At 37.6% G+C, this 23,273-nt stretch overlaps 1 protein-coding gene across 2 annotated transcripts in view; it reads right to left on the bottom strand.

Annotated features, from left to right (window-relative positions):
* Positions 1 to 23,273, bottom strand: part of Iqcm (IQ motif containing M) — a 466,620-nt gene that overhangs the window by 208,982 nt on the left and 234,365 nt on the right. For both annotated transcript variants that reach the window (XM_040734846.1, XM_040734847.1), the window contains exons 10-11: positions 11,419 to 11,614; positions 2,461 to 2,605 (exon numbers count right to left, since the gene is read on the bottom strand). In XM_040734846.1, the coding sequence (XP_040590780.1) occupies positions 2,461 to 2,605; positions 11,419 to 11,614 (341 nt within the window). The remainder of the gene's footprint in view (positions 1 to 2,460; positions 2,606 to 11,418; positions 11,615 to 23,273) is intronic.

The raw sequence follows: 23,273 nt of genomic DNA, 5'->3' as shown, positions 1-23,273 counted from the left end.
GAGGCAGGCGGATCTCTGTGAGTTTGAGGCCGGGCTGGACCAATAGCCTCCAAAACAATACAGAGAAACCCTGTCTCGTAAAAACCAAAAAAAAAAAAAAAAAAAAAAGAATCCCAGGACCAAAGCAGCCGCAATTTAGCGTCTTCTTACTCCATGTGCCCTGCAACCCAAACACTGATGTATGTACTCCTCCAAAGAGACCACACACACAGGGAAGGAGGAGGCTGCAAAAATGTTAGAATTTTAGCCAGGAGAATGAATGAAACCAAAGGAAAAAAATCCAGGAACAAACTGCCCAAAGATGTAGGCTGTCCACACTGAGAGTTTCTACTGCTGGGTCCAGACAAGAACAAATGATCAGACCTTGAAAAGCACAATAAAATATGTAAGATAATAAAATAAATAAAATGAGTGGGAGAAAAGCTAGTTGGTACAGTAACCAAAAGTGCTAGTATACAATTTGGTAAATATCAGAAAACCTGTCCTTCAATGCATAATGGGAATATAAAACTACTATTTGCAGAAGACTGTTAGTGGTGTCTTACTAAAGCTTTTTCCAGTGAATAGACCACTTGTGATGAACAGTAGTGAAACTGGAGTTCATGTGGTTGGGATCCCTTTCCCCATTCTTCCCTCAAGCATCTAAATTGAGCTCCAGAGGCTCCATCACTGCAAACTGGTCCTCACTGTCCCTGCCCCTGTCTCCTACTTGCTTTCTCTCCCATTTGCAGCTTGCCGTCTGCCTGGCCTTTTTGCTCTACTGCCTATTTAGGTGAGGCCTCGAGGGCGCCTTATCCGTCTTTCTGAAAATCAGGCTGTTGAACTAGATCACCAGAGCTGAGAGCTCAAACTGAGCTCTGGGTTATCTCTGTTTCTCTTTCTCTACCTCTACTGGGTTTCTTCTTTCTTTAGTTATCAGCAACAGAAACAGACCAAGTATAACTCATTTAAAAAATAACTCTTGGTATAAAACTTAATGAAAATTTTCCTTTGAACAAATACTTTTTGCCATTCTAATACACTAGGCATATGTTATATAGTGAATGTTCATTGAAAGGTAGATTCCATCTTCATGGAGCTTTTGTGAATGTGAAGTCCCAAATATAAAATAAACATTTTGCATCTAGTGCAAACTACCAAAATGTTACATATTGATCCCTATACAAGTATAAAATGATTCTAATTAAATATCTTACTTGCATCATTCATTATCATTCTTCAAGAAATTGTTCCAGTAATATGTACTACTTAAGAAACACTCAACTGATCAAATAAAAACAGAAAGCCAATGATAAAATTTTGTCTTTGTTTTATGAGAATCCCCAGCAACTTGAAGTAATGTGTACCTTAATCTGCTGAGTGTGAATTAACGTTCACTTAGTTTTACAATCTTATACTCATTTCAGGAACAACCCATCTCTCCCCTAAAGAGCACTGATCCCAGCCGGGTGGTGGTGGCGCATGCCTTTAATCCCAGCACTCGGGAGGCAGAGGCAGGCGGATCTCTGTGAGTTCGAGGCCGGGCTGGACCGATAAGCCTCCAAAACAATACAGAGAAACCCTGTCACGTAAAAACCAAAAAAAAAAAAAAGTGCACTGATCCCTACCATAACTCTCAAGACCTTCTATGGCCACTTCAAGTTATCCGACTTATAGCTCAGCCTAAATCATTCATTTGACATCTCTTGGAAATTTAATTTTAAAAAAGGCAAAGTGTCTCAGGCTGAATTTGTTACTTGGTTGGTAAAGTGCTTGCATAGCATGCATAAAACGCTGAGTTCTCCAACACTGTGTAAAAACAGGCATGGTAATATGGTGATATACACAAGTAAGCTCAGCACATGAGAGGTAGAGGGACCACGAGCTGGAGTTCAATGTCATTCCTAGCTACATAGAGAGTTCAGTTCAAAGTCAGCCTGGACAAATGAGACCCTATCTCTAGATAGATAGATGATAGACAGGTTGGTAGATGCATGGATGGGTGGGTGGATGGATGGATGGATGGATGGATGGATGGATGGGCAGATGGGCAGATGGGCAGATGGATGAAAAATCAGATAGGCAGACAGGCACAGATAGACAAATCAGTCTCTAAGTATTGGATCTGGTATGTTTCTCTTCTTAGGGAAATAATGGACTCTTTTTCCTTATTTTATGATTCCTAGGTTTCTGGAGCAGTTTGGATTTATATCCTCTATAGAATCTGATTCTTCACCTGTCTTTCTAACACTTTCCCTTTATATATCCTTTTACACTTTGTGTAGCCAAATGAGAATTCTATTGTTTATAAACTGAAGACCTAATGAATGAATCCAGGTACACAGAATATCATCTTAAAATGCAGATAGAAATATAAAATTTAGTCCCCCTTCCATTGCTAGGGGTAGATAAAAGGTCTTTTCATTAGCCAGAAATTTATTCTAAACTGAGCACCAAACAAGAAAAGACTGCAGTACTCACATTTTTTCCTGTCCATCCATTCCTCTAACTCTCCAAAGTTTATTATCTGTCTTGTCCTCCAAAGACCAAGTCGATGTCTAATACGGTGGATTAAACACTGATACATGTTGACTACTGCTTTCAAACTTGGTCCATGATATGAAGACTATGAAAAGAAATAAAGTAGCTATTTATACCTACTTGGGCATCTATAGTGAACAGTTAGGTAAAGGTCTGTTTTGAAAGTCTTCTGCATAGAAGTATGCACTCCACCACAGCCATCTGTGTACTCCACCACTCTCTGAGCACTGAGCCACTCCCATCAAATTCCCTTTTATGCTGGTCAGTTTTTTTGCTGTTGTGACACAAGCTGGATTCATCTGGGAAAAGGAAGCCACAATTGGGAAAATGCTCCCATTACATTGCCTGTGGGCAAGTCTTTGAGGACATTGTCTTGGTTAAATATTGAGCAGGAATGTCCAGCCTACTAGGAGAGGTGCCACCCCTGGGCAAGCGGTGCTGGGTGGTATGAGAAACCAAGCTGAACAAGACATGGTGAAAAAGTCAGTAAGCATTACTACTCCAGGGTTTTGCTTCAGTTCCTCCCTTCCTTCCTTCAGTGGCAGAGGCTATGTAAAGAAGTTAATACCTCCCCCACAAGTACCAAAGCTAAGGAAAGCAAAGTAGGATGCCTTTCCTGCTGTGGCAGACTGAACTCCTCTGAACTATGAGTCAAAGCAAATCCTTCAGGAATACATTGCTTTTTTGTCAACACTATCTTCCAGGATGTATTTTAATCTGTCTTCTATTTGATTCTGGTATGTGTCTCTTTCAGCACAGTGACACTTAGTAGGAGAGATTTCCTCTACTTATTAGCAAGAGCAGCCCCTTCCCTGTTTACTGCCCGTTTATTCTGTTCCATCTGTGGAGTACCAGCGACTGTCTTCTTTGCTATTTTACTATTCTCTGTATTGCTCAGGGCTTCATAAGAGAGTGTAAAAGGCTACGATAGTTTCTTAACCCAGGTATCTATCACAATAAATGTTTTTGTGTTGGTTTCATTCAACTCTTAGAAAATGATGTGACAGGCCCTAAGAACCTTGTCTAAGCACTGACATATTCAGTATTGAAGAGGGTCTTTATTACAAAACCTCATAAAGTAGGAAGAAAAACAAATGACTAAGCCCGTGAAATAAAATTCAAAATAACAAAATGAAATAAAAAAGAATGTTCTAAATAGTTGCTTTAAGTTCATATACACATACACTCATTTAAATATGCAAGTGACAAATACAATAAACATCAATTGTGATTTGGATACCCATTTCCCCAACGAATAAAATGTTACTGACACTCTGAGCCATGTAGAGATGAAGAAGACACTGTGCCTGTCTCCTTCCTCAATGTGGTATCTACTTCATAACTGTTTATTAGGTTATTTTCCTTCTAGTAGAATGCAATTCCTTGATAATATGAATCTTAGATATCCATTAAATTGTCTGCAAGATCCAGAACATTCCTGTGACTCATTTGGAGCCTAATGCATATTCTTGAATAACTAAGTGAAATGTATAATAGCACATTGGGGTCAAGTGAATTTTTTCCTAAATATTCTTTATCAGTCTCTTAGTCAAGTGTATCTTCTGAATATCCTGCTCACACCCACAAATTTTAGCATCATTATATTTTTATGGTAACTAGAGTCATGGGAGTAGATGTCATTGTTTCAGAAATTATGTACAGTAAAAATAGAATCCTGTAAAAGGAAGATTGAGACAGATACCTGTCTAGGGGAAATAGATTTGTTCCATAAACACTGAAGCAATAACCAGTGATGTAAGAAAATAACATGCTTGATCATAGAAACTCAAAGAAACAAGTTGATAGATTTGCTCTTTATAAGTTGAATTACTTTGACAGATTTTCATATGTGGAACCATCCCTGCATCTCTGGCATGAAGCCTACTTGGTCATGGTGGATGATCTCTTTAATGTGTTCTTGGATTCAGTTTTCCAGCATTTTATTGAGTATTTCTGCATCAGTGTCCATGAGTGAAATTGATCTGTAATCCTCTTTCTTTATTGTGTCTTTGCATGGTTTGGGTATCAAGGTAACTGTAGTTTCATAGAAAAAAAATATGGCAATGTTCCTTCGGTATCTATTTTGCGGAATAATTTTAAGAGTAATAGTAATAGCTTTTCTTTGAAAATCTGGTAGAATTCTGCATTAAAACCATGTGATCCTGGGCTTTTTTGATTGCCTCTATCTCCTTAGGAGTCTATTTAAATTTTGATTTCATCTTGATTAACTTTGGTTAGTTGTATCTATTAAGAAATTTATCAATTTCTTTTAGATTTTCATTGTAGAATACAGGTTTCTGATTCTCTGGCTTTGCTCACAGTCTGTTGTTATATCTACCATTTTGTTTCTGATTTTGTTGGTTTGGATATTCTCTCGCTGGCTTTTAGTTTGGGTAAGGGTTTATATATTTTGTTGATTTTTCTCAAAGAACCAACTCTTAGCTTCATTGATTCTTTGTGTTGTTCTCTTTGCATCTTTTTTTAATCTCAGTCCTCAATTTATTTTCTGCCATCTACTCCTCTTAGGTGTGTCTATTTCCTTTTGTTCTAGAGTTCCAGGTGTGTGGTTAAGTTGCTAGTATGAGATCGCTTCAAATTCTCCATGAAGGCACTTGGCCCTGCTTTTATTGTGTCCTACCAGTTTGGGCATTTTGTGCACTCATTTTTATTAAATTCTAGGAAGTCTTGGACTTCTTTCTTTGTTTCTTCCTTGATCAAATAGTAACTAAGTAGAGAGCAGTTCAGTTTCCATGAGTTTGTGTTCTTTCTTTTTTTTCTGTCATTGTGGAAATCCAGCTTTAATCCAGGGGTGCCTAATAAAAAACTGGGTTATTTTTTATTTTAATTTTTTGTATCTGTTGAGATTTGCTTTGTGGCTGAGAGTTATATGGTCAACTTAGATAAGGTTCCATGTCATTCTGAGAAGAATGTATTTTCTTTTGTGTTTGGGTTAAATGTTCTATAGATATCTGTTAGATCCATTTGAGTCATGGCATCTATTAGTTCCTTTAGGTCTTGTTCAATTTCTATCTAGATGGCCTGTCCATTGGTGAGAGTGGGATGTTAAAATCTCTCACCATTACTAGGTGGAGTTCTATGTGTGATTTAAGCTTTAGTAAGATTCCTTTTATAAATGTGGTACCCTTACATTTGGGGAAAAGATGTTCAGAATTGAGACATCTTAGTGGAGTTTTCCTTTGATGAATATGAGATGCCCTCTCTATCTCTTTTGATTAATTTTGGTTGGAAATCTATTTTGTTAGATATTAGGATGTCCGAAATGTCTTGCTTCTTAGGTCCATTTGATTGGAAAATCTTTTTTCAACCCTTTATTCTGAGGTGATATCTATGTTTGAGATTATTCGGTTTTCATATCTAATCTGTTCAATCTGTTACCCTTTGACCTTTTATGGCAAATTGAATCCATTGATATTGAGGATTATTAATAACCAAAGATTGTTAATTCCCATTGTTTGGTTTTGGTGGCTCTGTGTGTGTGTGTGTGTGTGTGTGTGTGTGTGTGTGTGTGTGTGTATGTGTGTGTGTGTGTTCATGTCTGTATTTGTGTTTCCCTTCTTTGAGTTTTACTAATATGAGATTGATTATCTATCACCCGTGTTTTTGTGGGTGTAGTTAATTTCCTTGGGTTGGAGTTTTCCTTCTAGTACCTTCTGTAGGGTTGGATTTGTGGATAGATAGTGTTTAAATTTGAGTTTTCATTAAATATTTTTCCACCTATGGTGATTGACAGTTTTCTGGGATATGATAAACTAAACTGGCATCTTAGAGTCTGTAAGACATTAGTCCAGGTCCTTCTGGATTTTAGGCTCTTTGTTGAGAATTCAGGAATGATTCTAATACGTCTGCCTTTATGTTACTTTTCCCTTTTCCCTTTCTGCTTTTAACATTCTTCCTTTGTTCTGTATGTTTAGTGTTTTGATTATTATGTGGCCAGAGTATTTTCTTTCTGATCCAATCTATTTGGTGTTCTGTAAGCTTCTTCTACCTTTATAGGCATGTCCTTCTTTTGATTGGGAAAATTTTCTTCTATGATTTCCTTGAATATATTCTCTGGTATTTTGAGTTATGTCTTCTTCTTCTTCTATGACTATTACTCTTGTATTTGGTGTTTTCATGGTGTCCCAAATTTCCTGGAACCTTTGTGTTAAGAATTTTTTAGATTTAACATTTTTTGGACTGATGAATCTATTTCCTTTATTGTATCTTCATTGCCTGAGATTCTTCTCTTGTATTTAGTTAGTAATGCTTGTATCTGTAGATCTGTATCTCCTGTTTGTTTACCCTGATTTTCTATTACCAGGATTCCCTCAGTTTGTCTTTTCTTTATTGCTTCTACTTACATTTTCAGGTCTTGAAAAAAAACTTCCTGATTTCCTCCATTTTTGTTTGTCTTCTCAATTTCTTTAAGGGATTTGTTAATATCCTCTTGAGGGACCCCTATCATCGTCATAAAGTCATTTTTAAGGTCTAAACTGTTGGATAGCTGGGCTTTGGCGATGCCATATTGCCCTTTCTGTTATTGATTGTATTTTTATGCTAGCATTTAGGCATCTGAATTTGGAATGATTATAAGTCTAGGTGTTTATTCCTGCATTTGTTTTTGTTGGATGTGTATTTTGTTCCTTGGTTTCTCTTTTCTTTCTGGTCTTCTGGCCTAAATGGCCAATGGTTGTGGTGACTAGCATGTCTTCAGGTCCAGCAGGGTATCTCGTGGTGCTTGTGGGGTAGGGGTCCCTAGATTTGGCCTGGCCTCTAATAATGTGTATGTTTCCTTCTGATGTTGGAACCACAGTGTGTGTGTGTGTGTGTTTGTGTAGTTTGGGATTTTGGGGCAGGGTTAAAGGGGTTTTGTTGGCAATGTCTTACCAGAGATCCCTAGGACCAGCCTGGAATCTGCTAAGACTGCTGAGTTTGTGGCCCTAGTGTGTAGCCCAGGGGAAGCAGTGCAATCTGGGGTGACTGGGTGAGCTTTAAGGAGTGTTAATAGGCACTGAGTTGCATATTACCTGGGGTCCCTTGATCAGCCCTGGCCCCTAGTAATGCAAAAATCTTCATCTAATGGTTTGCATCAGGATATGGAGCCCAATTGAGTGGAGAGGATGTGTGCCTTTGTTTGGGTAGGTATGGCCTTGTTGGAAGAAGTGTGTCACTTTGTGGGTGGGCTTTGAAGGTTCCTCTGATCAAGATACTTCCTAGTATCACAGTCCTTCCTGTTGCTATTGCCTTCTAATCAAGATGTAGCCAGCACCATGGCTGCCAGCATGCCACCATGCTTCCTACCATGATGATAATGGATTGAACCTTTGAACTGTACCTCACCACCTCAATTCAATAATTTCACTTATAAGGGTCGTTGTAGTCATGGTATCTTTACATAACAACAGAAGCCCTAATAAAGACAGTATTGAAATCTTTATTCTACTTCATTTTCTTCCCTTCCTACTCTCTTATTTGAAGACATCAAAAATCCTGTGCTGTTCAAACACATACCAGGATACTCAAAGCAGAAAAGTGGTGATCTATTGATTACTCCCGAAATATTTTCTTCATCCAGTCAACCCCAAGTCTTACCTACTGACACTCTTGCTTTCTCAAGCCATCCTCACCATGCACCAGGCTATTGAAAAAACATACTGAGCCATCTTCCTCTCTTTTGTCACTGTCTTCTCCCAACACAGTACTCACAACAGCCCATGTTCTAATCTAAAACTCTTGTCACTGATTTATTTAATGTCATAAACTGCATACAAGTACATGTTATAAGCCTTGATTGATAATATGGTTTTCAACATGACTTTTAAGAACCCTCTTATCTTTAGCTTCCTCCAATTCCACTGCCCAAGATTGTCTTTCCTGGTGCCTCTGTGCCTCCACAGCCATTTGACAACTTAGAATTCTCTGCATCTCAGTGTATTGGCACTGCCCAATCCCTATACCAGACACAGCTGCTTGGATGAAGTGACTGATCTTGTTAAGATAACACAGTACCAATGACTTTCAAAGTCATCTGTACTTCCAACTGGCATTAGTGCTCTATGAAGCCACATACTAGGAAATTAAACCCAAGATTTAATTACTATTATTACATTTAAAAATACATATTGCTGAACTGATGTAATTCTGCTTCAATTATAAACATTAAATAAAAGAAGATACATTGTTTAGTAAATGAAAGCTCTCCTGATACCTAGAAACTGTTGTGCCCAAATTCTGAATCCCAAAATCACCAAGAGGCCCATTTCAATGCAAAAGCAAAGAGTCTTTTATTGTAGATGTTTAACGAGCTAACCCCATTAGCTCAGGCCATTCACCCCACCACAATGGCGAATGGCTGGAGAAAGACCCCAAGCAACTTCAAGGCAGGGACATTAAAGGGCAGCATAAGGGGAGTGTCTAGGGGTATGAAACAGTCTCAGTATTGGTGTGCTTCCAGGTTTGGACTACCTGCCCTGTGTTGATTGGTCAACTGGTTGTTACGGTCCATAGGCCCTCCCAGGGCAGTTGCTATGTTCTGCACGTCACTATTGTGCACTGTCCATAAAGCACAGACCCGCCAGCTAACTTCTAATTGGTTCCTTGCTATGAGGAGGGCATCTGACCTCTTCGTGACCAGGACAGAAGTGTAAGGCCATGCAAGCACATGATATCCTGTAATGGCTGCTAAAATGGGGGACTGGTCACTACAAAACCAAACATTTATGAAGGGAGATGCCATTCTGTAAATCTGTCTCTTATTGGTTGTTGAATAAAGCACTGTTGGCCAATAGAAAATCGAGATAAGTGGAACTAGGAGTCTAGGAGGGCTCTGGGAAGGAGAAACAAAGGGAGTCACGATGTAGCTGCCATAGGGGTAAGAAGTCCGGACACTTTCTCTGGTAAGAGAAATACTTAGATTAACAATTATGGAGTAAATACTTAAGTCAGAGATAGCCAATAAGAAACCAAGCAAGCGACCAACAGCTTCATAATTAATATAGTGTCTTATGTGTTGTTTGGGGAAAAACCAAAGTGGCTGGCAATGAAAAGGCTTCCCTCTACACATTTATATAGCAAACTGTTCTACAGAAAATCAATGTGAGAGCTCTGAATAGGCTGGAGACTTTATTGTTGCTATGGATTTTGACATACGACAATGAGAGATAATTAATGTTCTTTTAAGCTTTCAAAGGATTTTTATAATCTCCAAAATATTAAATAGCACTGACCTATGTGTGGAACATTGCTAAAGTAACTTTTAAATTTGGATTTTTAAGATTTAAAACACTTTCTTAACTTAACCCTAAAAATTTGACCAACATTTACCCAAGGACCAAAATTATTTAGTTAAAATCACAAATAAAATATTGATATTAAGCAAAATTTTAGAGATTATATTCAAGAAATTACTGTTTTGTCATTAAAATTTTAAGACTGTCATACCAAAATCATGTAGTAACAAACAGATTTTTAAAAGAAAATAACTTCTGAATGGTAAAATTATGCTAGTAGTTAAATATTGCAATCATGATTATCTTTTGATTTATGACTGCTAAGATAATTGGACGATACTTCGATATTTATAAATGTACCCAGACGGAGACTAAGTGAGACTAAGCCCACAGTCAAGGAAGTCAGCTGGAAATCCAGTGTGCTTACTCATATGAGAGCAGATTAAAATAAAATCTGAAAGGCAGAGCAGAGAAAAAGAAAACATGTGAAACTCAAAGCATTGGGTATGGCAATAAAAATATCAAAAATGCAGACAATTCTAGGTGACGCCCTGCACAATTAATGTTGTACATAGGTAGAACAAGAGATAAAGTGCTTAGGAGAGTAAGAAAATGAATTCATTTCATGCTATATGAAGTATGATCTAACTATGGAGATTTCACGTAGGCAATGTAATGCCTGGATCTCAGCTACAGAGAAAGGTCTATGATACTGTTTTGATTGGATTCAGAAATAGTCTTGCCCAATGAAGTTCATGCAGATGACAGAATATATAGAATAAGCATAGTCTTTGGTGTCAGGTACTCATCAGCTGTTTGACTAGACTCTGAGCTCTTGATTTAATTTCTTCATTTGCAAAACAGAATTAGTGATGGGTTAATTATAAAAAGAGTTTACTTTTTTATTTATTTATTTTTTTGTTTTTTACGAGACAGGGTTTCTCTGTATTGTTTTGGAGGCTATCGGTCCAGCTAGTTTACTTTTTATAAGACATTAGATTTAATATCAGAATTTTATATGATGATAATATAATGATATCACAATTATAATTATATAAGATATATTATCATATGTAATGATAATATAATGGATACACTTATACTTATGAATAAGCAGATAGCTGTGTTCTTACACATAGGTGTTCAATGGACACAACTGCGAGTCCCTTCCAGAGGGCCACTTTGGCAAAATAATACACTTTATTCTTCATAGCTTCCCAACCTTTAGTCTTCAAGATGAGGACATTTCTTATGTTTTCACAGTTTTCCTAAGATCTATATTTTGGGGCTTTTCCTTGTGGTTTATTCTGTGTTGCTGTTTCTAAAAGTTGCCAAGGTGAATTTCAGAGCAAGGAATTTACAAAAGGAAACATTTGACACACTGCAAGAATACTCAGAGGTATTACAGCAAAAATCAAAAAGACAGTTTGCTCTGGTTCCAGAACTGCCAAGCTATGGGTCAGTCTAATATTTTGTTCAATGTCCAAATTCTCAGAAAACAAAACTCTTCTCAGTGTAGACTATTCATTTCGTTTTCTTAATCAAAAATGTGTAGATAGAACCTCGTTGGAAAAACTACACAGCCATTTCCAGGCAAACTATTCCAGATTCTGTGATTGAATGTATGTAAGAAAATGCAAAGCCATCTTGTCTGTGAAGTGCCTCTTACCTTAGTCTTTATTCTTTGAAGTCTTCTGCGCTCCAGCCATCCCCTGATAAATGCTTGTGTAATGGTGATCAGTTTAACAATTCTTTTAGTGAACACGAGTTTGTTTTCTCCCTGGAACACTTGGAAAATTTCTATGTGTGGTCCAATTCTTTTAACTTTACTGTCCAACTTATCAGACTTCGTGACAGTCTTTAAGCTAAAAATAAAATATTAAAAACTTTTTATAAATAACTAGAAGAATAAACATATCTACAGTCTTAAATTCTTTAGATGATAAATGTACACACACACACACACACACACACACACACACACACACACACACACACCTTTTGTACTGAGAACTACTGAAGCCAGGGCCTCCTGTATAAGCACAATACTGCTAAGTTACATCCCCATCTCTTTTGCAATTTTTTAATTTGACACACAGTCTTACCAGGTTGCTCAAAGTAGCCTTGAACTCATTGTATCCTTTGCAGGTATTGAACTCATGAACTTCATATCCCAGCCTCTAACAAAGTTGGAATTACAGCCCATAACTATTAGGTCAACCTTCAATGACAAATATATTGAAACAAGAAATGTACTATGACTTAAAACATAGAAATTAAGATAACACCTCACTATAACGATAACGTTCCAAAAGAAGGCTGAAAATGCTGGAATCAATACACCATGTATAACACTAAACTTCCAAAGGAAGGAAATCCAAAAGAAGCGAATCTTTCAAATGTATCCACAACTATTAAAAGAGAAAAGGTTAGTCCAAATAATTTTCATGTCCCTACCATTCTATTCTAAATACCCAGTCATTTGTCACTTATATGCAAACCTAGCATCATCTGAAAAATACTTCTGATCCTGGACCTGGGATGGGCAGCAGTGCAGCAAACAGGATCATGGGCTATAGGATAAGCCACAGGGGGATCTTACTGGAAACTGTGATCAGCCTTCAATACAATCATGAATAACCCAGCAACACTGATGATATGCAGAGAAGAAAACTGCTAGTTCTCTGCCATGAGCATGTATGTAGTATGAGTATGTACAGTCTACTTCTCTTGCGAATTCTTAGCATATAGAAACTAAAAGTCAGAAGTATTATTTACCTCCTGGGCACATATCTAAAGGAGATCCACAGGAAGCCCACCCACCAGAGCTGCCCCTTCTCCAGCACTCAGGCCTCAGGATTTCATGCCCACTTTTCTTAATTTGCAGAGTAAATCTCAAACTAACTGTGCTTTTTTATCTTCTTCTAGCCTATTTTTATCTCTGTATTAAGTGGGTTATTAGGCACATCTCTTGTTTTATACATGTTATTATTTCTCTTGGTATGTGAAGACTCGAGAGTCTTATTTTCTACATAGCCATGAAAGTTTGGTTGTCAGCAGATAGCAAGGAATCTCAAATCTGTGTTTCGTATTTTTCTACAGTTTGACTTGAAGGCTGTGTTATCTTCTAATATGAACTGTCTTATATGTCATAGGAATACCAGCATTGCATCATTCTGGAATATGAGTTTCAACTTCATTCACAGATAGTTCTGTAGAAAAATTAGAATGGAGATTATCCCTTGATTTTAAGAGCCAGAGGACCAGGGCACCAGTTGCTGGATAGTGTCTTCTCCCTATGGCAGGGAACTACACCCATGAAATATCAGCAATACAACTGAAAAAACAAGACCTGGATAATGACATCAGCTGCCATGCCAATGGAAATGGGGGAAATTTCACAAGACATCAATCCTAGATGAAGAACTCCAGTCAGTCAGTAGATTCTAAGAGACTAAGAATTTAAGAGCCAGAAGCCCAGGTCATACCTGCTGCTAGGTAGTGTCTCCTAGACATGACAAGAAAAATACACTCATGAATTCCCAATAATACGGATGCCTGAGCAAGATAAGCATAATGGCAATACTAACTGACCTGCCTGTGTGAACAGGGAATATTCCTCAAGACCCCAGCAATAGATGAAGAGTTAGAGTTGGTCAATGGCTACTGAGAGAGGAAGAAGCAGTGTCCCCCAGGAACAATCTACTCCATAAGTCATCCAATCAAAGTGGTACACACACACACACACACACACACGCGCGCGCGCACTCACATGTAGATATTTATAGGTGTATGCATGCAAAAGTGTTAATTAAAGAAGAGATCATGAATTGGGAGGGAGCAGTGGATCACAGTAAGAGTCAGGGAGGGAGGGGCAGTAGTAATGTGGCTGCTGAGCTCACATATGATGTTCTCAAAACAAGTTTTTAAGAAATGCAATCATTTAAAATTTATTGGTAGTGTTTTTTTTAACAACTGAAAAAGAAAAGTTTTACTTTAGGGTCTAAACATACAGACATCAGTCAGTAACTGACGAATAATAACTATCATTTAAAGCAGAGAAAGAGGAGATGGAATAATTTATAGAGGACTTGCTAGAAAAAAAACTTGAATTATTCCTATATACACAGAATTAGAAAAGAAACTACAAAATATACTTAAATGATGGATGAATTTTGATGAGGACAATAATAAAACAGGCAAAAGCTTACAAATCCATGGCTATAAACGTTACATAGAGGGGCAGACAATTTACAGCAAGAGTGCTTGTCTGGCGTGCACTTGACCCTGCAAGTGGTCCCCAGCACTGAAAAACCAATCACAAGTGTAACACAGGCTGGATAAAAAAGGCAAATTTCAATGTGAAATCCTTTCTGTTATGCCAACAAGTTGATGTTCAAGTACCGACTGCTCATAATTTGACATTGAAGGAACAGTTCATGCCTTTAATATAATTTACCTAGATAATACAAAAGTTCCTGATACTAAAATAACATTCATTTTATTAGTGCTTGTAAATCATTTCCTTCCTTTTTAAAATTGACTTTTGCAAAATTTGGTATCCCTGATATTTACCATCATTTAAGCCCAAACTACTTTTTAATTTACTTTGAGAAAAGCTACAAGCCCTTCATGGGATGACATTATAAAGCCATGAAGTTTGTCACTGCTCTATGGAATTAATGTCAAGAAACAGTGGCTATTGGGAATTCCTGGTGAACATACCTGATACCAGTCATTCTAGTCACCAAGAATCCATTCTTGCCTCCCCCTCTCATTTCCCCAGATGCCCTGTGATAAGTAAGGTGTTTTCTGAAGGGAACATGGGAAGTATGAGAGCTTTATGAAGACTGTGTTTTCTAAGCAAATTTATCAAAGAAAGAAAGGACTTATGGGTACAGTCTAAAGCTGCTGTCACAACTGCACATGAGCTAGATGGGGCAAAGGGGTTCACCAGGAAGATAGGATGACTTCTCATCCAGCAGCAGAAGCTCCTAAATCCCACATCATCATAATGATCATTAATTTATAATTCCTATTTGTTTTCTAGCAAAGTTTGAGGCAAAACCCTTTGAATGATTACATACAATTTATTAATTGCCTTAACTTGAATGTACTATAAATTTAAATTTATCCAACTAAACTGTCAGTGTTCAAGAAAACAAATCCCTAATGAAATTTTGTATGTATTATAAGTTATAAATTCAACAGATATATATAAATAGAAATTAATAATACCTGCTGATCTACTTTATCTGTGAAATAAGTAAACACATAAAAATGCCTTTGTTGTGCTCATTGTATTAGTATTTCTAAATTTTAAGTAAGAATCATAGCTGGGTGTGGTGTCACTGCCTATAATCTTAGAATTTAGGAAGTAGGAAAAGCAGAATTTCAAGGCTAGCCTAGCAAGTTTGAGGCCAGGGTACAAGAGAACTAGAATTAACTGAAGAAGAGGTAACAGCTAGAGAGAGAGGGAGTGAAGGGAAAGACAGGAGGCAGGAGTGAATGAGAACAAAGGATAATGACATATACATATGAAGTGACATGCTGAACTCCATCACCTTGTATGCTACCCTAAAAAGTATGTGACTAAAAAACTGAGACACAAAAGGATGGAACAATCTTCTAGAAGGAAGTTACTGATGTCTCAGTCGTTGTCATGTGATGTAACATGCCTCAGAATATATATTTCTGTGTTTACCACATTCCTTGTTCTTCATATGATAATATTGGTCCAATAAAGCAGAATTAAAGTGTGGGTTGCTGAACAAGATTATATGCCTCAAACTGTGCCTGGTAAATGAATCTTCATCTATAAAAGCAGACAAATATCCCTAAAATAATTGGAACCCAAACTCTTTTCTGTAAACTTTCTCAGAATCCATATCAAAAAATTGTTTTAACTCACTCAGTGCTAATTTTTATAACCCATATATAAATTCAAGCTTGAGCTAGTCATTTAGCTGATGTCCACCTAACACAAAACTAGTGTACATACAGGCAAAAGCAATTAGCTACCTCCTTTCACATAGTTCAGATTTATACTCATTTCCTGAATGAAAAATTAATAGTTTTTTAGTTTCTAGTATCTAATCTGTCTTCATAGAAGTATGTATAACTCAATTCCAAAAAAATACCTCTAAGAAGTGATATCATATTTTCATAAAATCAAACATACTGCATCATGTTTCACTATGTATCTCGACTTAGGAATAATGACTTCTAAGCCTGGTTTGTGATTACATAACAGTCTGCCTTGAAGATCTTATCATGTTCTCTAAGAAAGTTTTATTGTCATTAATTAAAACAGAAAGATGGGTCTTAAAATTTTTATGAGAAACAAAAGGGAAAATGTTTCAACAACAACTTCATTAAAATAGAAATAATATGGCACCACTGTTTTCATTTTCAAAATTGTGCAGGAAATACAACACAAGTTTAATTAAAAGTTTTATTAAGGATTTTAATCTCTTTGGTGTAGGAAGGTACTCTTCAGGCTACAGAAAGAGAAACCTAGCCACCAATCCTGTCACAAAACCCTTGACCTACAATCTGCCCTATGAGCAAGATGGTGCTGGATCAATGGAGGCACAGAACTTGCGGGAGTGGCCACCCAGTGTTTGCTTTAACTTGAGGATCACCCAACAAGCGGAAGCCCATGCTTTCCACTACCTGAATATCAAAAACCAGAGACTACACAGCCCAGAAACCTAGGGTAGAACCAAACTTTTAAAAAAATCAATAAAATGACTTCTAATGGTATTCTGCTATACTCGTAGATCTGCACCTTGTCCAGTCATCACCAAAGAGGCTTCTTCTGACAGCAGTTGGGAGCTGGTGCAGGAACCCACAGACACACATTGTGCAGAGAGAGAGTATAAACTGGAGGTCTCCACTGGGTCCCCCATTCAGATATGATAAATCTTGTGGATGAGGTGACAGAAAGGCTGTAGGAGTCAGAGGGGATGAAGGACATTAGAAGAACATTGCCACAAAATCAACTAAGCAGAGCTCCCCCGGGTCACAGAGACAATCTGCAATAGGTCCTCTGAATATATGTCATGGCTTTTAACTGTGGGAGTGGGTTTATCTCTGACTCTTTTGTCTGCTATTGAGATTCTCTTCCTACTGTTGGGTTGCCTTGTCTAGCCTCAACATGAGAACTTTTATTTGTCTTGTATTTCAGTTTATGGTGTTCGGTTATTTTCTCTCAGAGGCCTGCTTTTTTCTCAAGGCAAACAGTAGGGAAGTGGATCTGGGGGACAGGGGGGTGGGAGGTTATTTGGAGGACTGGAGGGAGCAGAAACTGTGGTCAGGTTGTATTCTATGAGAGAGGAATTTATTTTCAATATTTTGAAAAAGGTTTTGTTAAAGAAATAATGTCAACATTATTCTTAACATTATTCTTGACTGTATAAACTATTCAAGAAAATCACTTGCTATTATGAGAATAAAAACTAGTCACTACCCTTTCTGAAAATTACTGTAAAAGCTGCATGCATGAAAATATCCACCATGGCTTCATTTATAATGAATGATTTTATAAATACCTAAGTAAGTTGTTAGATTAAATCAATAAATGATGAAGTCACAAAACCAATGATGATTACATAATAATAAAAGTCTTATAACTTTAAAACTTGAAGAATAAAGATATTAAACTACACATATTAATGCTTGTAATCTTTTGTTTAAAATGTATATAAATAAGAGTAGGAAGCAGCATGCCAAAATGTTACTGCAGTGTATTAGCAGTGTTCCTAATCCAAGATGGATTGGACTCTGTGGGCAGAAGAAAAGCCCAACTTGCACAATTCTGACTCATGGTCTACAAAAACTGGTGCAAATATCCCATTAATCTGAAGACTGCAAAAAAAAAGTATTGGGTTGTAAATGAAAATCTTTTGTTTTTAGGGTTTTTTTATTTTCTCAGATCTTTTGAGATAGGCCAGCATACAATGCATATTTTCAAACACAAATACAATTAGTTACATATTTGACAGGATTGACAATGGTCACTTCCTTTAAACCTTAACATTGAAATTTCTCCTTTAACCATTAAAATACTTATCTTAACTTCTTTCTTTCCAATTTGTATCCTCTTGATCTCCTTTTGTTGTCTTATTTCTCTAGCTAGAACTTTAAGTACAATATTGAAGACATATGTAGAGAATAAACAGCCTTGTCTTGTTCCTGAGTTTACAGGAATCACTTTGAGTTTCTCTCCAATTAGTTTGATGTTGGCTGTTGGCTTGCTGTCAAACTTTCACTATTTGCAGATGATATGATAAGTTTACATAAGTGACACAAATATTCTACCAGAGAACTCCTACAGCTGATAAAGGGCAGGATGCAAAACAATAAATGGGTTGAGGAAGAAATTAGAGAAACATCACCATTCACAATAGCCACAAACAACATAAAATATCTTGGGGCCAACTATAACTAAACAAGTGAAAGACCTGAATGACAAGAACTTTAAGTATTAAAGAATGAAATTAAAGAAGATAACAGAAAATGGAAAGATTTCCCATACTCTTGGGTATGTAGGATCAATACAAAAATGACAATCCTACCAAACATAATCAACATATTCAATGCAATCCCTATTCAAATCTCAGCAAAACTCTTTACAGAACTTAAAAGAACAATACTCAACTTTATATGGAAAAACAAAACCCCGGGATAGCCAAAACAACACTTTACAATAAAGGAACTTCTGGAGGCATCACCATCCTTGACTTCAAGCTCTACTACAGAGTTATAGTAATGCAAACATCTTGATACTGGCGCAAAAACAGACAGGTAGACCAATAGAATTGAATAAAAGACCCTGATATAATACACATTCTAAGAATAACTAATTTTTGATAAAGAAGCTAAAATTATACAATGAAAAAAAGAAGACTTCTTCAACAAATAGTGCTGGCATAACTGGATGCTGATATGTAGAAGATTACAGATAGATCCATATCTATCACCATGCACAAAACTTAAGTCCAAATGGGTCAAAGACCTCAAAATAAATTTAGCCACACTGAACCTCTTAGAAGAGAAAGTGGGTGGTACCCTTGAACGAATTGGTACAGGAGACAGCTTCCTGAACATAACACCAGTAGCACAGACAGTGAGATCAACAATTAATAAATGGGATCTACTGAAACTGAGAAGCTTCTGTAAGGCAAAGGACACAGTCAGCAAGACAAAAAGGCAGCCCACAGAATGGGAAAAAAATATTCACTAATCCCACATCTGACAGAGGGTTGATCTCCAAAATTTACAAAGAACTCAAGAAGCAAGTCTCCAAAACACCAAAGGACCCTATTAAAAAGTGGGCTGCAGAACTAAATAGAGAGTTTTCAATAGAGGAGTCTAAAATGGCTGAGAGGCACTTGAGAAAGTGCTCAACATCCTTAGCCATCCGGGAAATGCAAATCAAAACAACTCTGAGATACCATCTCACTCCTGTCAAAATGGCTAAAATCAAAAACACCAATGACAATTTATGCTGGAGAGGATGTGGCGAAAGGGGGACACTCCTCCATTGCTGGTGGGAGTGCCAACTGATTCAGCCACTTTGGAAATCAGTATGGAGATTCCTCAGAAAAATGGGAATAAACCTACCACAAGACCCAGCAACTCCACTCTTAGGCATATATCCAAAAGATGCCCATTCATACAACAAAGATGTCTCTTCCACTATGTTCATAGCAGCTTTATTTGTAATAGCCAGAACTTGGAAGCAACCTAGATGTCCCTCACCCGAAGAGTGGATAGAGAAAATGTGGTACATCTACACAATGGAGTACTATTCAGCAGAAAAAAATAATGGAATCATGAGATTCGCAGGCAAATGGATGACACTAGAAGAAACCATCCTGAGTGAGGTAACCCAGTCACAAAAAGAGAAACATGGCATGTACTCTCTCATATATGGATGTTAGACATAGATCTGGGGAGTGCCAGCCTACAATCCTATGGCCAGAGAGTCTGGGAAACAGAAACTTCATTTAGTGGCTGATCAAAGAAGAGGCAGACGCCCTTGGTTAAGTACTGAGCTGAACTCAAGAAAGACAGTAACAGAGAGGGAGGACTGATGATCAAAGGGATTAAGACTGGGCTGGTTTAACCCCCAGAAACAGCTGACCATACAAAGGTTAACTCTTGAATCCCAGGCATCAGCCTGGGAATCCAGCATGGGACTGATCAAGACCCCCTGAATCTGGGTGTCAGTGAGGAGGCCTAGGTAATCTATTGAGCCTTGGGCAGCAGATCAGTACCCATCCCAAGTATACACACAGACTTTGGACTCCCATAGAACAATGTGAGGTGCACTCTCACCCTGAACTCTTGGGGAAGGGTCCAGGCCCTACCCTATATGAAATGACAGACTATGGACACCCCCATGGAGGGCCTCACCCTCCCTGGGGGAATGAGGGGATAACGGGGGGGGTTTGGGGGGAGGACACGGGAGGAGGGGAGGAAATGGGAGAGGGACCTGGAACTGACTTGTGAAGCAACCTCGTTTCTTATCTAAATTTAAACTGGAAAATAAAATATAAAAAAAGTTTGTTTTTAATTTATATAAAAATTAATTTTAAAAAATTGTTATCTTGAGGTAACTTACTATTCTGATTTCCCAGAGAATCCCAGTGATGTTTTACCCTCCCAAAGGCAAAATTCAGTGTCCTCCTACTCCGTGTGATAAAAATCACAGGGACACAAAGCTCTCTGCTTGGCAACAGAATAGCAATGAATTTTCATTTGACTGTTTGTATTAATAGTGGATAAAAGATGCAGTCACATCACACCTATGTGCTCTGTTACAGAGTGTTCATTCAGGGTCCTAGAAGAAGAGTAGATGATATATGGGCACTGTCTTGTGACCATCAGATATTTGCAAGTCAAAGGACTCCTTTGAGTTAAAGAATTCACAGAAAATGGCCTTGGTTTACCCTCCTCATGAAACTGTGAAATTTATCTCTCTTTGCCATGTCTCATCAAAACTGGTAAAGGGAGAAATGTCACTTTTCATGGAGATCCTTTCCACCAAAGAGTCTCTGTAACTATCCTTATAACAACAGTAAAAATAGGAGTCAATAGAGGCTAGATATAAAACCCGATTTCATCGTGGCAGGCTACCTTGTTTCTCTGTGCATATCCCCATAACCTACCCTCACTCTAAGAAAGTAGGAAGACCAAAGAGCCATGACTGCATTTGGATTTTTCACTTAAAGTTGGCAAATATATAATCAAAGTATCATATCAAATAGGTTTCAGAGAGAGAAGAAACAATTAGGTAAAATTTCATGTGAGAAAATATACAAGAAATTAATTAGTTAGTTAATGTTATCTAAACATTATAGACCCTGAGACTGACAAACAATTGGATGGGGAGTTTTCTTTCAAGTAGTAATGCTTATATGATAAACTATTAAACACTAAATCATTTTTAGAGGTTGGATTAAATATTACTATTAACCAGTTTTGGCTGATATGCAAGTCTTGTGCATGCCCCATTTAGAAAAAGTGCTGTTTGCCCATCTGCTCATAGGTTGAATATGATTAAAGAATACTTATTTTGACTGTGTTAAAGTCAAATACTATTTAAGCTTCAAACACATGACAAAACCAGTCCAGGATGCCAAATTCAGAAATACATTGAGAGACTAATGATGCAATCCCCACCAATTCCTCTTTCCAACCTGCATTATCATAAAGCAAATATCAAAAGTTTCTTGATTAGACTAGCATGCCTGCTTTGTCCAAATGCTTTGCAATTGAGTTATAATTTACACAATTTACTTTGATTTGGATCTTCTGCTACCAAGCTGTGTTGAGGGCTTTCATTTCCTGAATGTGCAGTCTTGAAGCACAGACATGTGATGCCTCCTACTCTAATTGTGGGATTTGAAAGCAACCTGGGAATGAGCCAAACAAGTTAGTGTCCTACTTGAATCCCCTAAATAAGGTCTACTTAGTAGGAAAATAGTGCACTGAATTCAACATGACTTTGAGAAAAATATTCTGTCTCCATATTATCCATTTCCAGATCTATCCAAGGGTTGAATACTTCATGCCATCAAAACCTGCTCACTTCAGAAATCAGAGAAGGTTCCTGGGACTTTCTAAAATGAGATGCAATCTTCCTGAAGTAGAAGATAATGTCACTTTAATTTAGGCACAATCTTCAAGTACTTTAAAACACCAGAATGAGGTGTGTTTTCTTCTTAGCTTTCTTCTCTCCATTACTATTCATAATGCTGCCCTGAGTCCCAACTTGTTCCCTGTGATTCCCCCAAAGTGCTCATCTATTTTTGGCTACTCGTGGGTCTATACTCTGTTTTAGCATGGCCATATTAAAAGACGGAGGCTGATATCCTATTTAGAGTCTTTAAGAGTGTCTGAATTTCTGCACAAGGTACTTTTTTTAAAACCTCAATAGATTTTTAGTACAGTTCAGACAGTAAATGGCTGAAGGCAACCAGAGAAAGAAGGAGATGTGTGGGAGACACAAGTCGGAGAAAACTTCCCTGTTCTCCATTAGGGTTTGTTGTTATTACTGCTGCTCACATTAGACTTTCCAACAGTTTTTTCTCAACATACAATAGCAATTTTTGAATTTCAAATTTATTTCAAATACTATGATCATTTCTTCCACCTTAGCACAGAGACGCAGTTTGGAGAAGCATAGCTTATGAATTAGAGTCAGAGATAATTTTGTGCAGCTCACAGGAGACAGCCAAAGGGGGTTGCTGTCTATTCATTTCAAATTGATTCTTTTTATGTGCAAGGCCCTGCTTTACGGAAATTCTCTTTACGCTGGAAACACCTAACAATCCATTGTATTGTGTGCCTTGAAGACTAAAGTTGCAGACCAGAGCAACTAAGCTTGGGGGTTAGTGTGAATTTGGAGACAGAGGTGTTTCTGAAAGATGCAGCCTTCTTCTAGCTACTCTGTACTAGCTCATGTCAGTGGGATGCCATCAAGGTGGCTTACTCTAGTTCTTTATGTTGACCAGAATAACAACATTGGATAAGTTCAGTCAAATTGAATAAGGAACTAAGAGCCCAGATTAGCCTGGGAGAGGGCAGGAAGGGAAGTACCAGATACAGTTGATGTATCTTCTAGCTTAGTACTCTGTGTCTGGGAGTTTACTGGAAGTGAAATAGCTCATGCTAGATCAGTCTGTGATTTTACTGTGTCTTATGGTGCTTATTGCTGTGAGGGAACACCATGACCAGAGCAACTCTTATAAAGAAAGCATTTAATTGGGGTGACTCACTTATAGTAAGGTTCAGCCCATTTTATCACCATGCAGGGAGCATGGTAGCATGCAGGCAGACATGGTGCTGGCTATGTCTTGATCAGAAAGCAACAGAAAATGGTCTCGGTGTCACACTGAGGGAACACTTGAACAAAAGAGGCCTCAAAGCCCAGCCCCAACTTAACACACTTCCTCCAACAATACCACAGGTATTTAAAAAAGGCCGCACCTCCTAATAGTGCCACTCCCTTTG

The sequence above is a fragment of the Mesocricetus auratus genome, unplaced genomic scaffold (genome assembly GCF_017639785.1).
Source record: "Mesocricetus auratus isolate SY011 unplaced genomic scaffold, BCM_Maur_2.0 Super-Scaffold_100041, whole genome shotgun sequence".
Lineage (NCBI taxonomy): Eukaryota > Metazoa > Chordata > Mammalia > Rodentia > Cricetidae > Mesocricetus > Mesocricetus auratus.
Note: the sequence above shows the minus strand (reverse complement) of the source record. Positions and strands in the feature narration are given on the sequence as shown.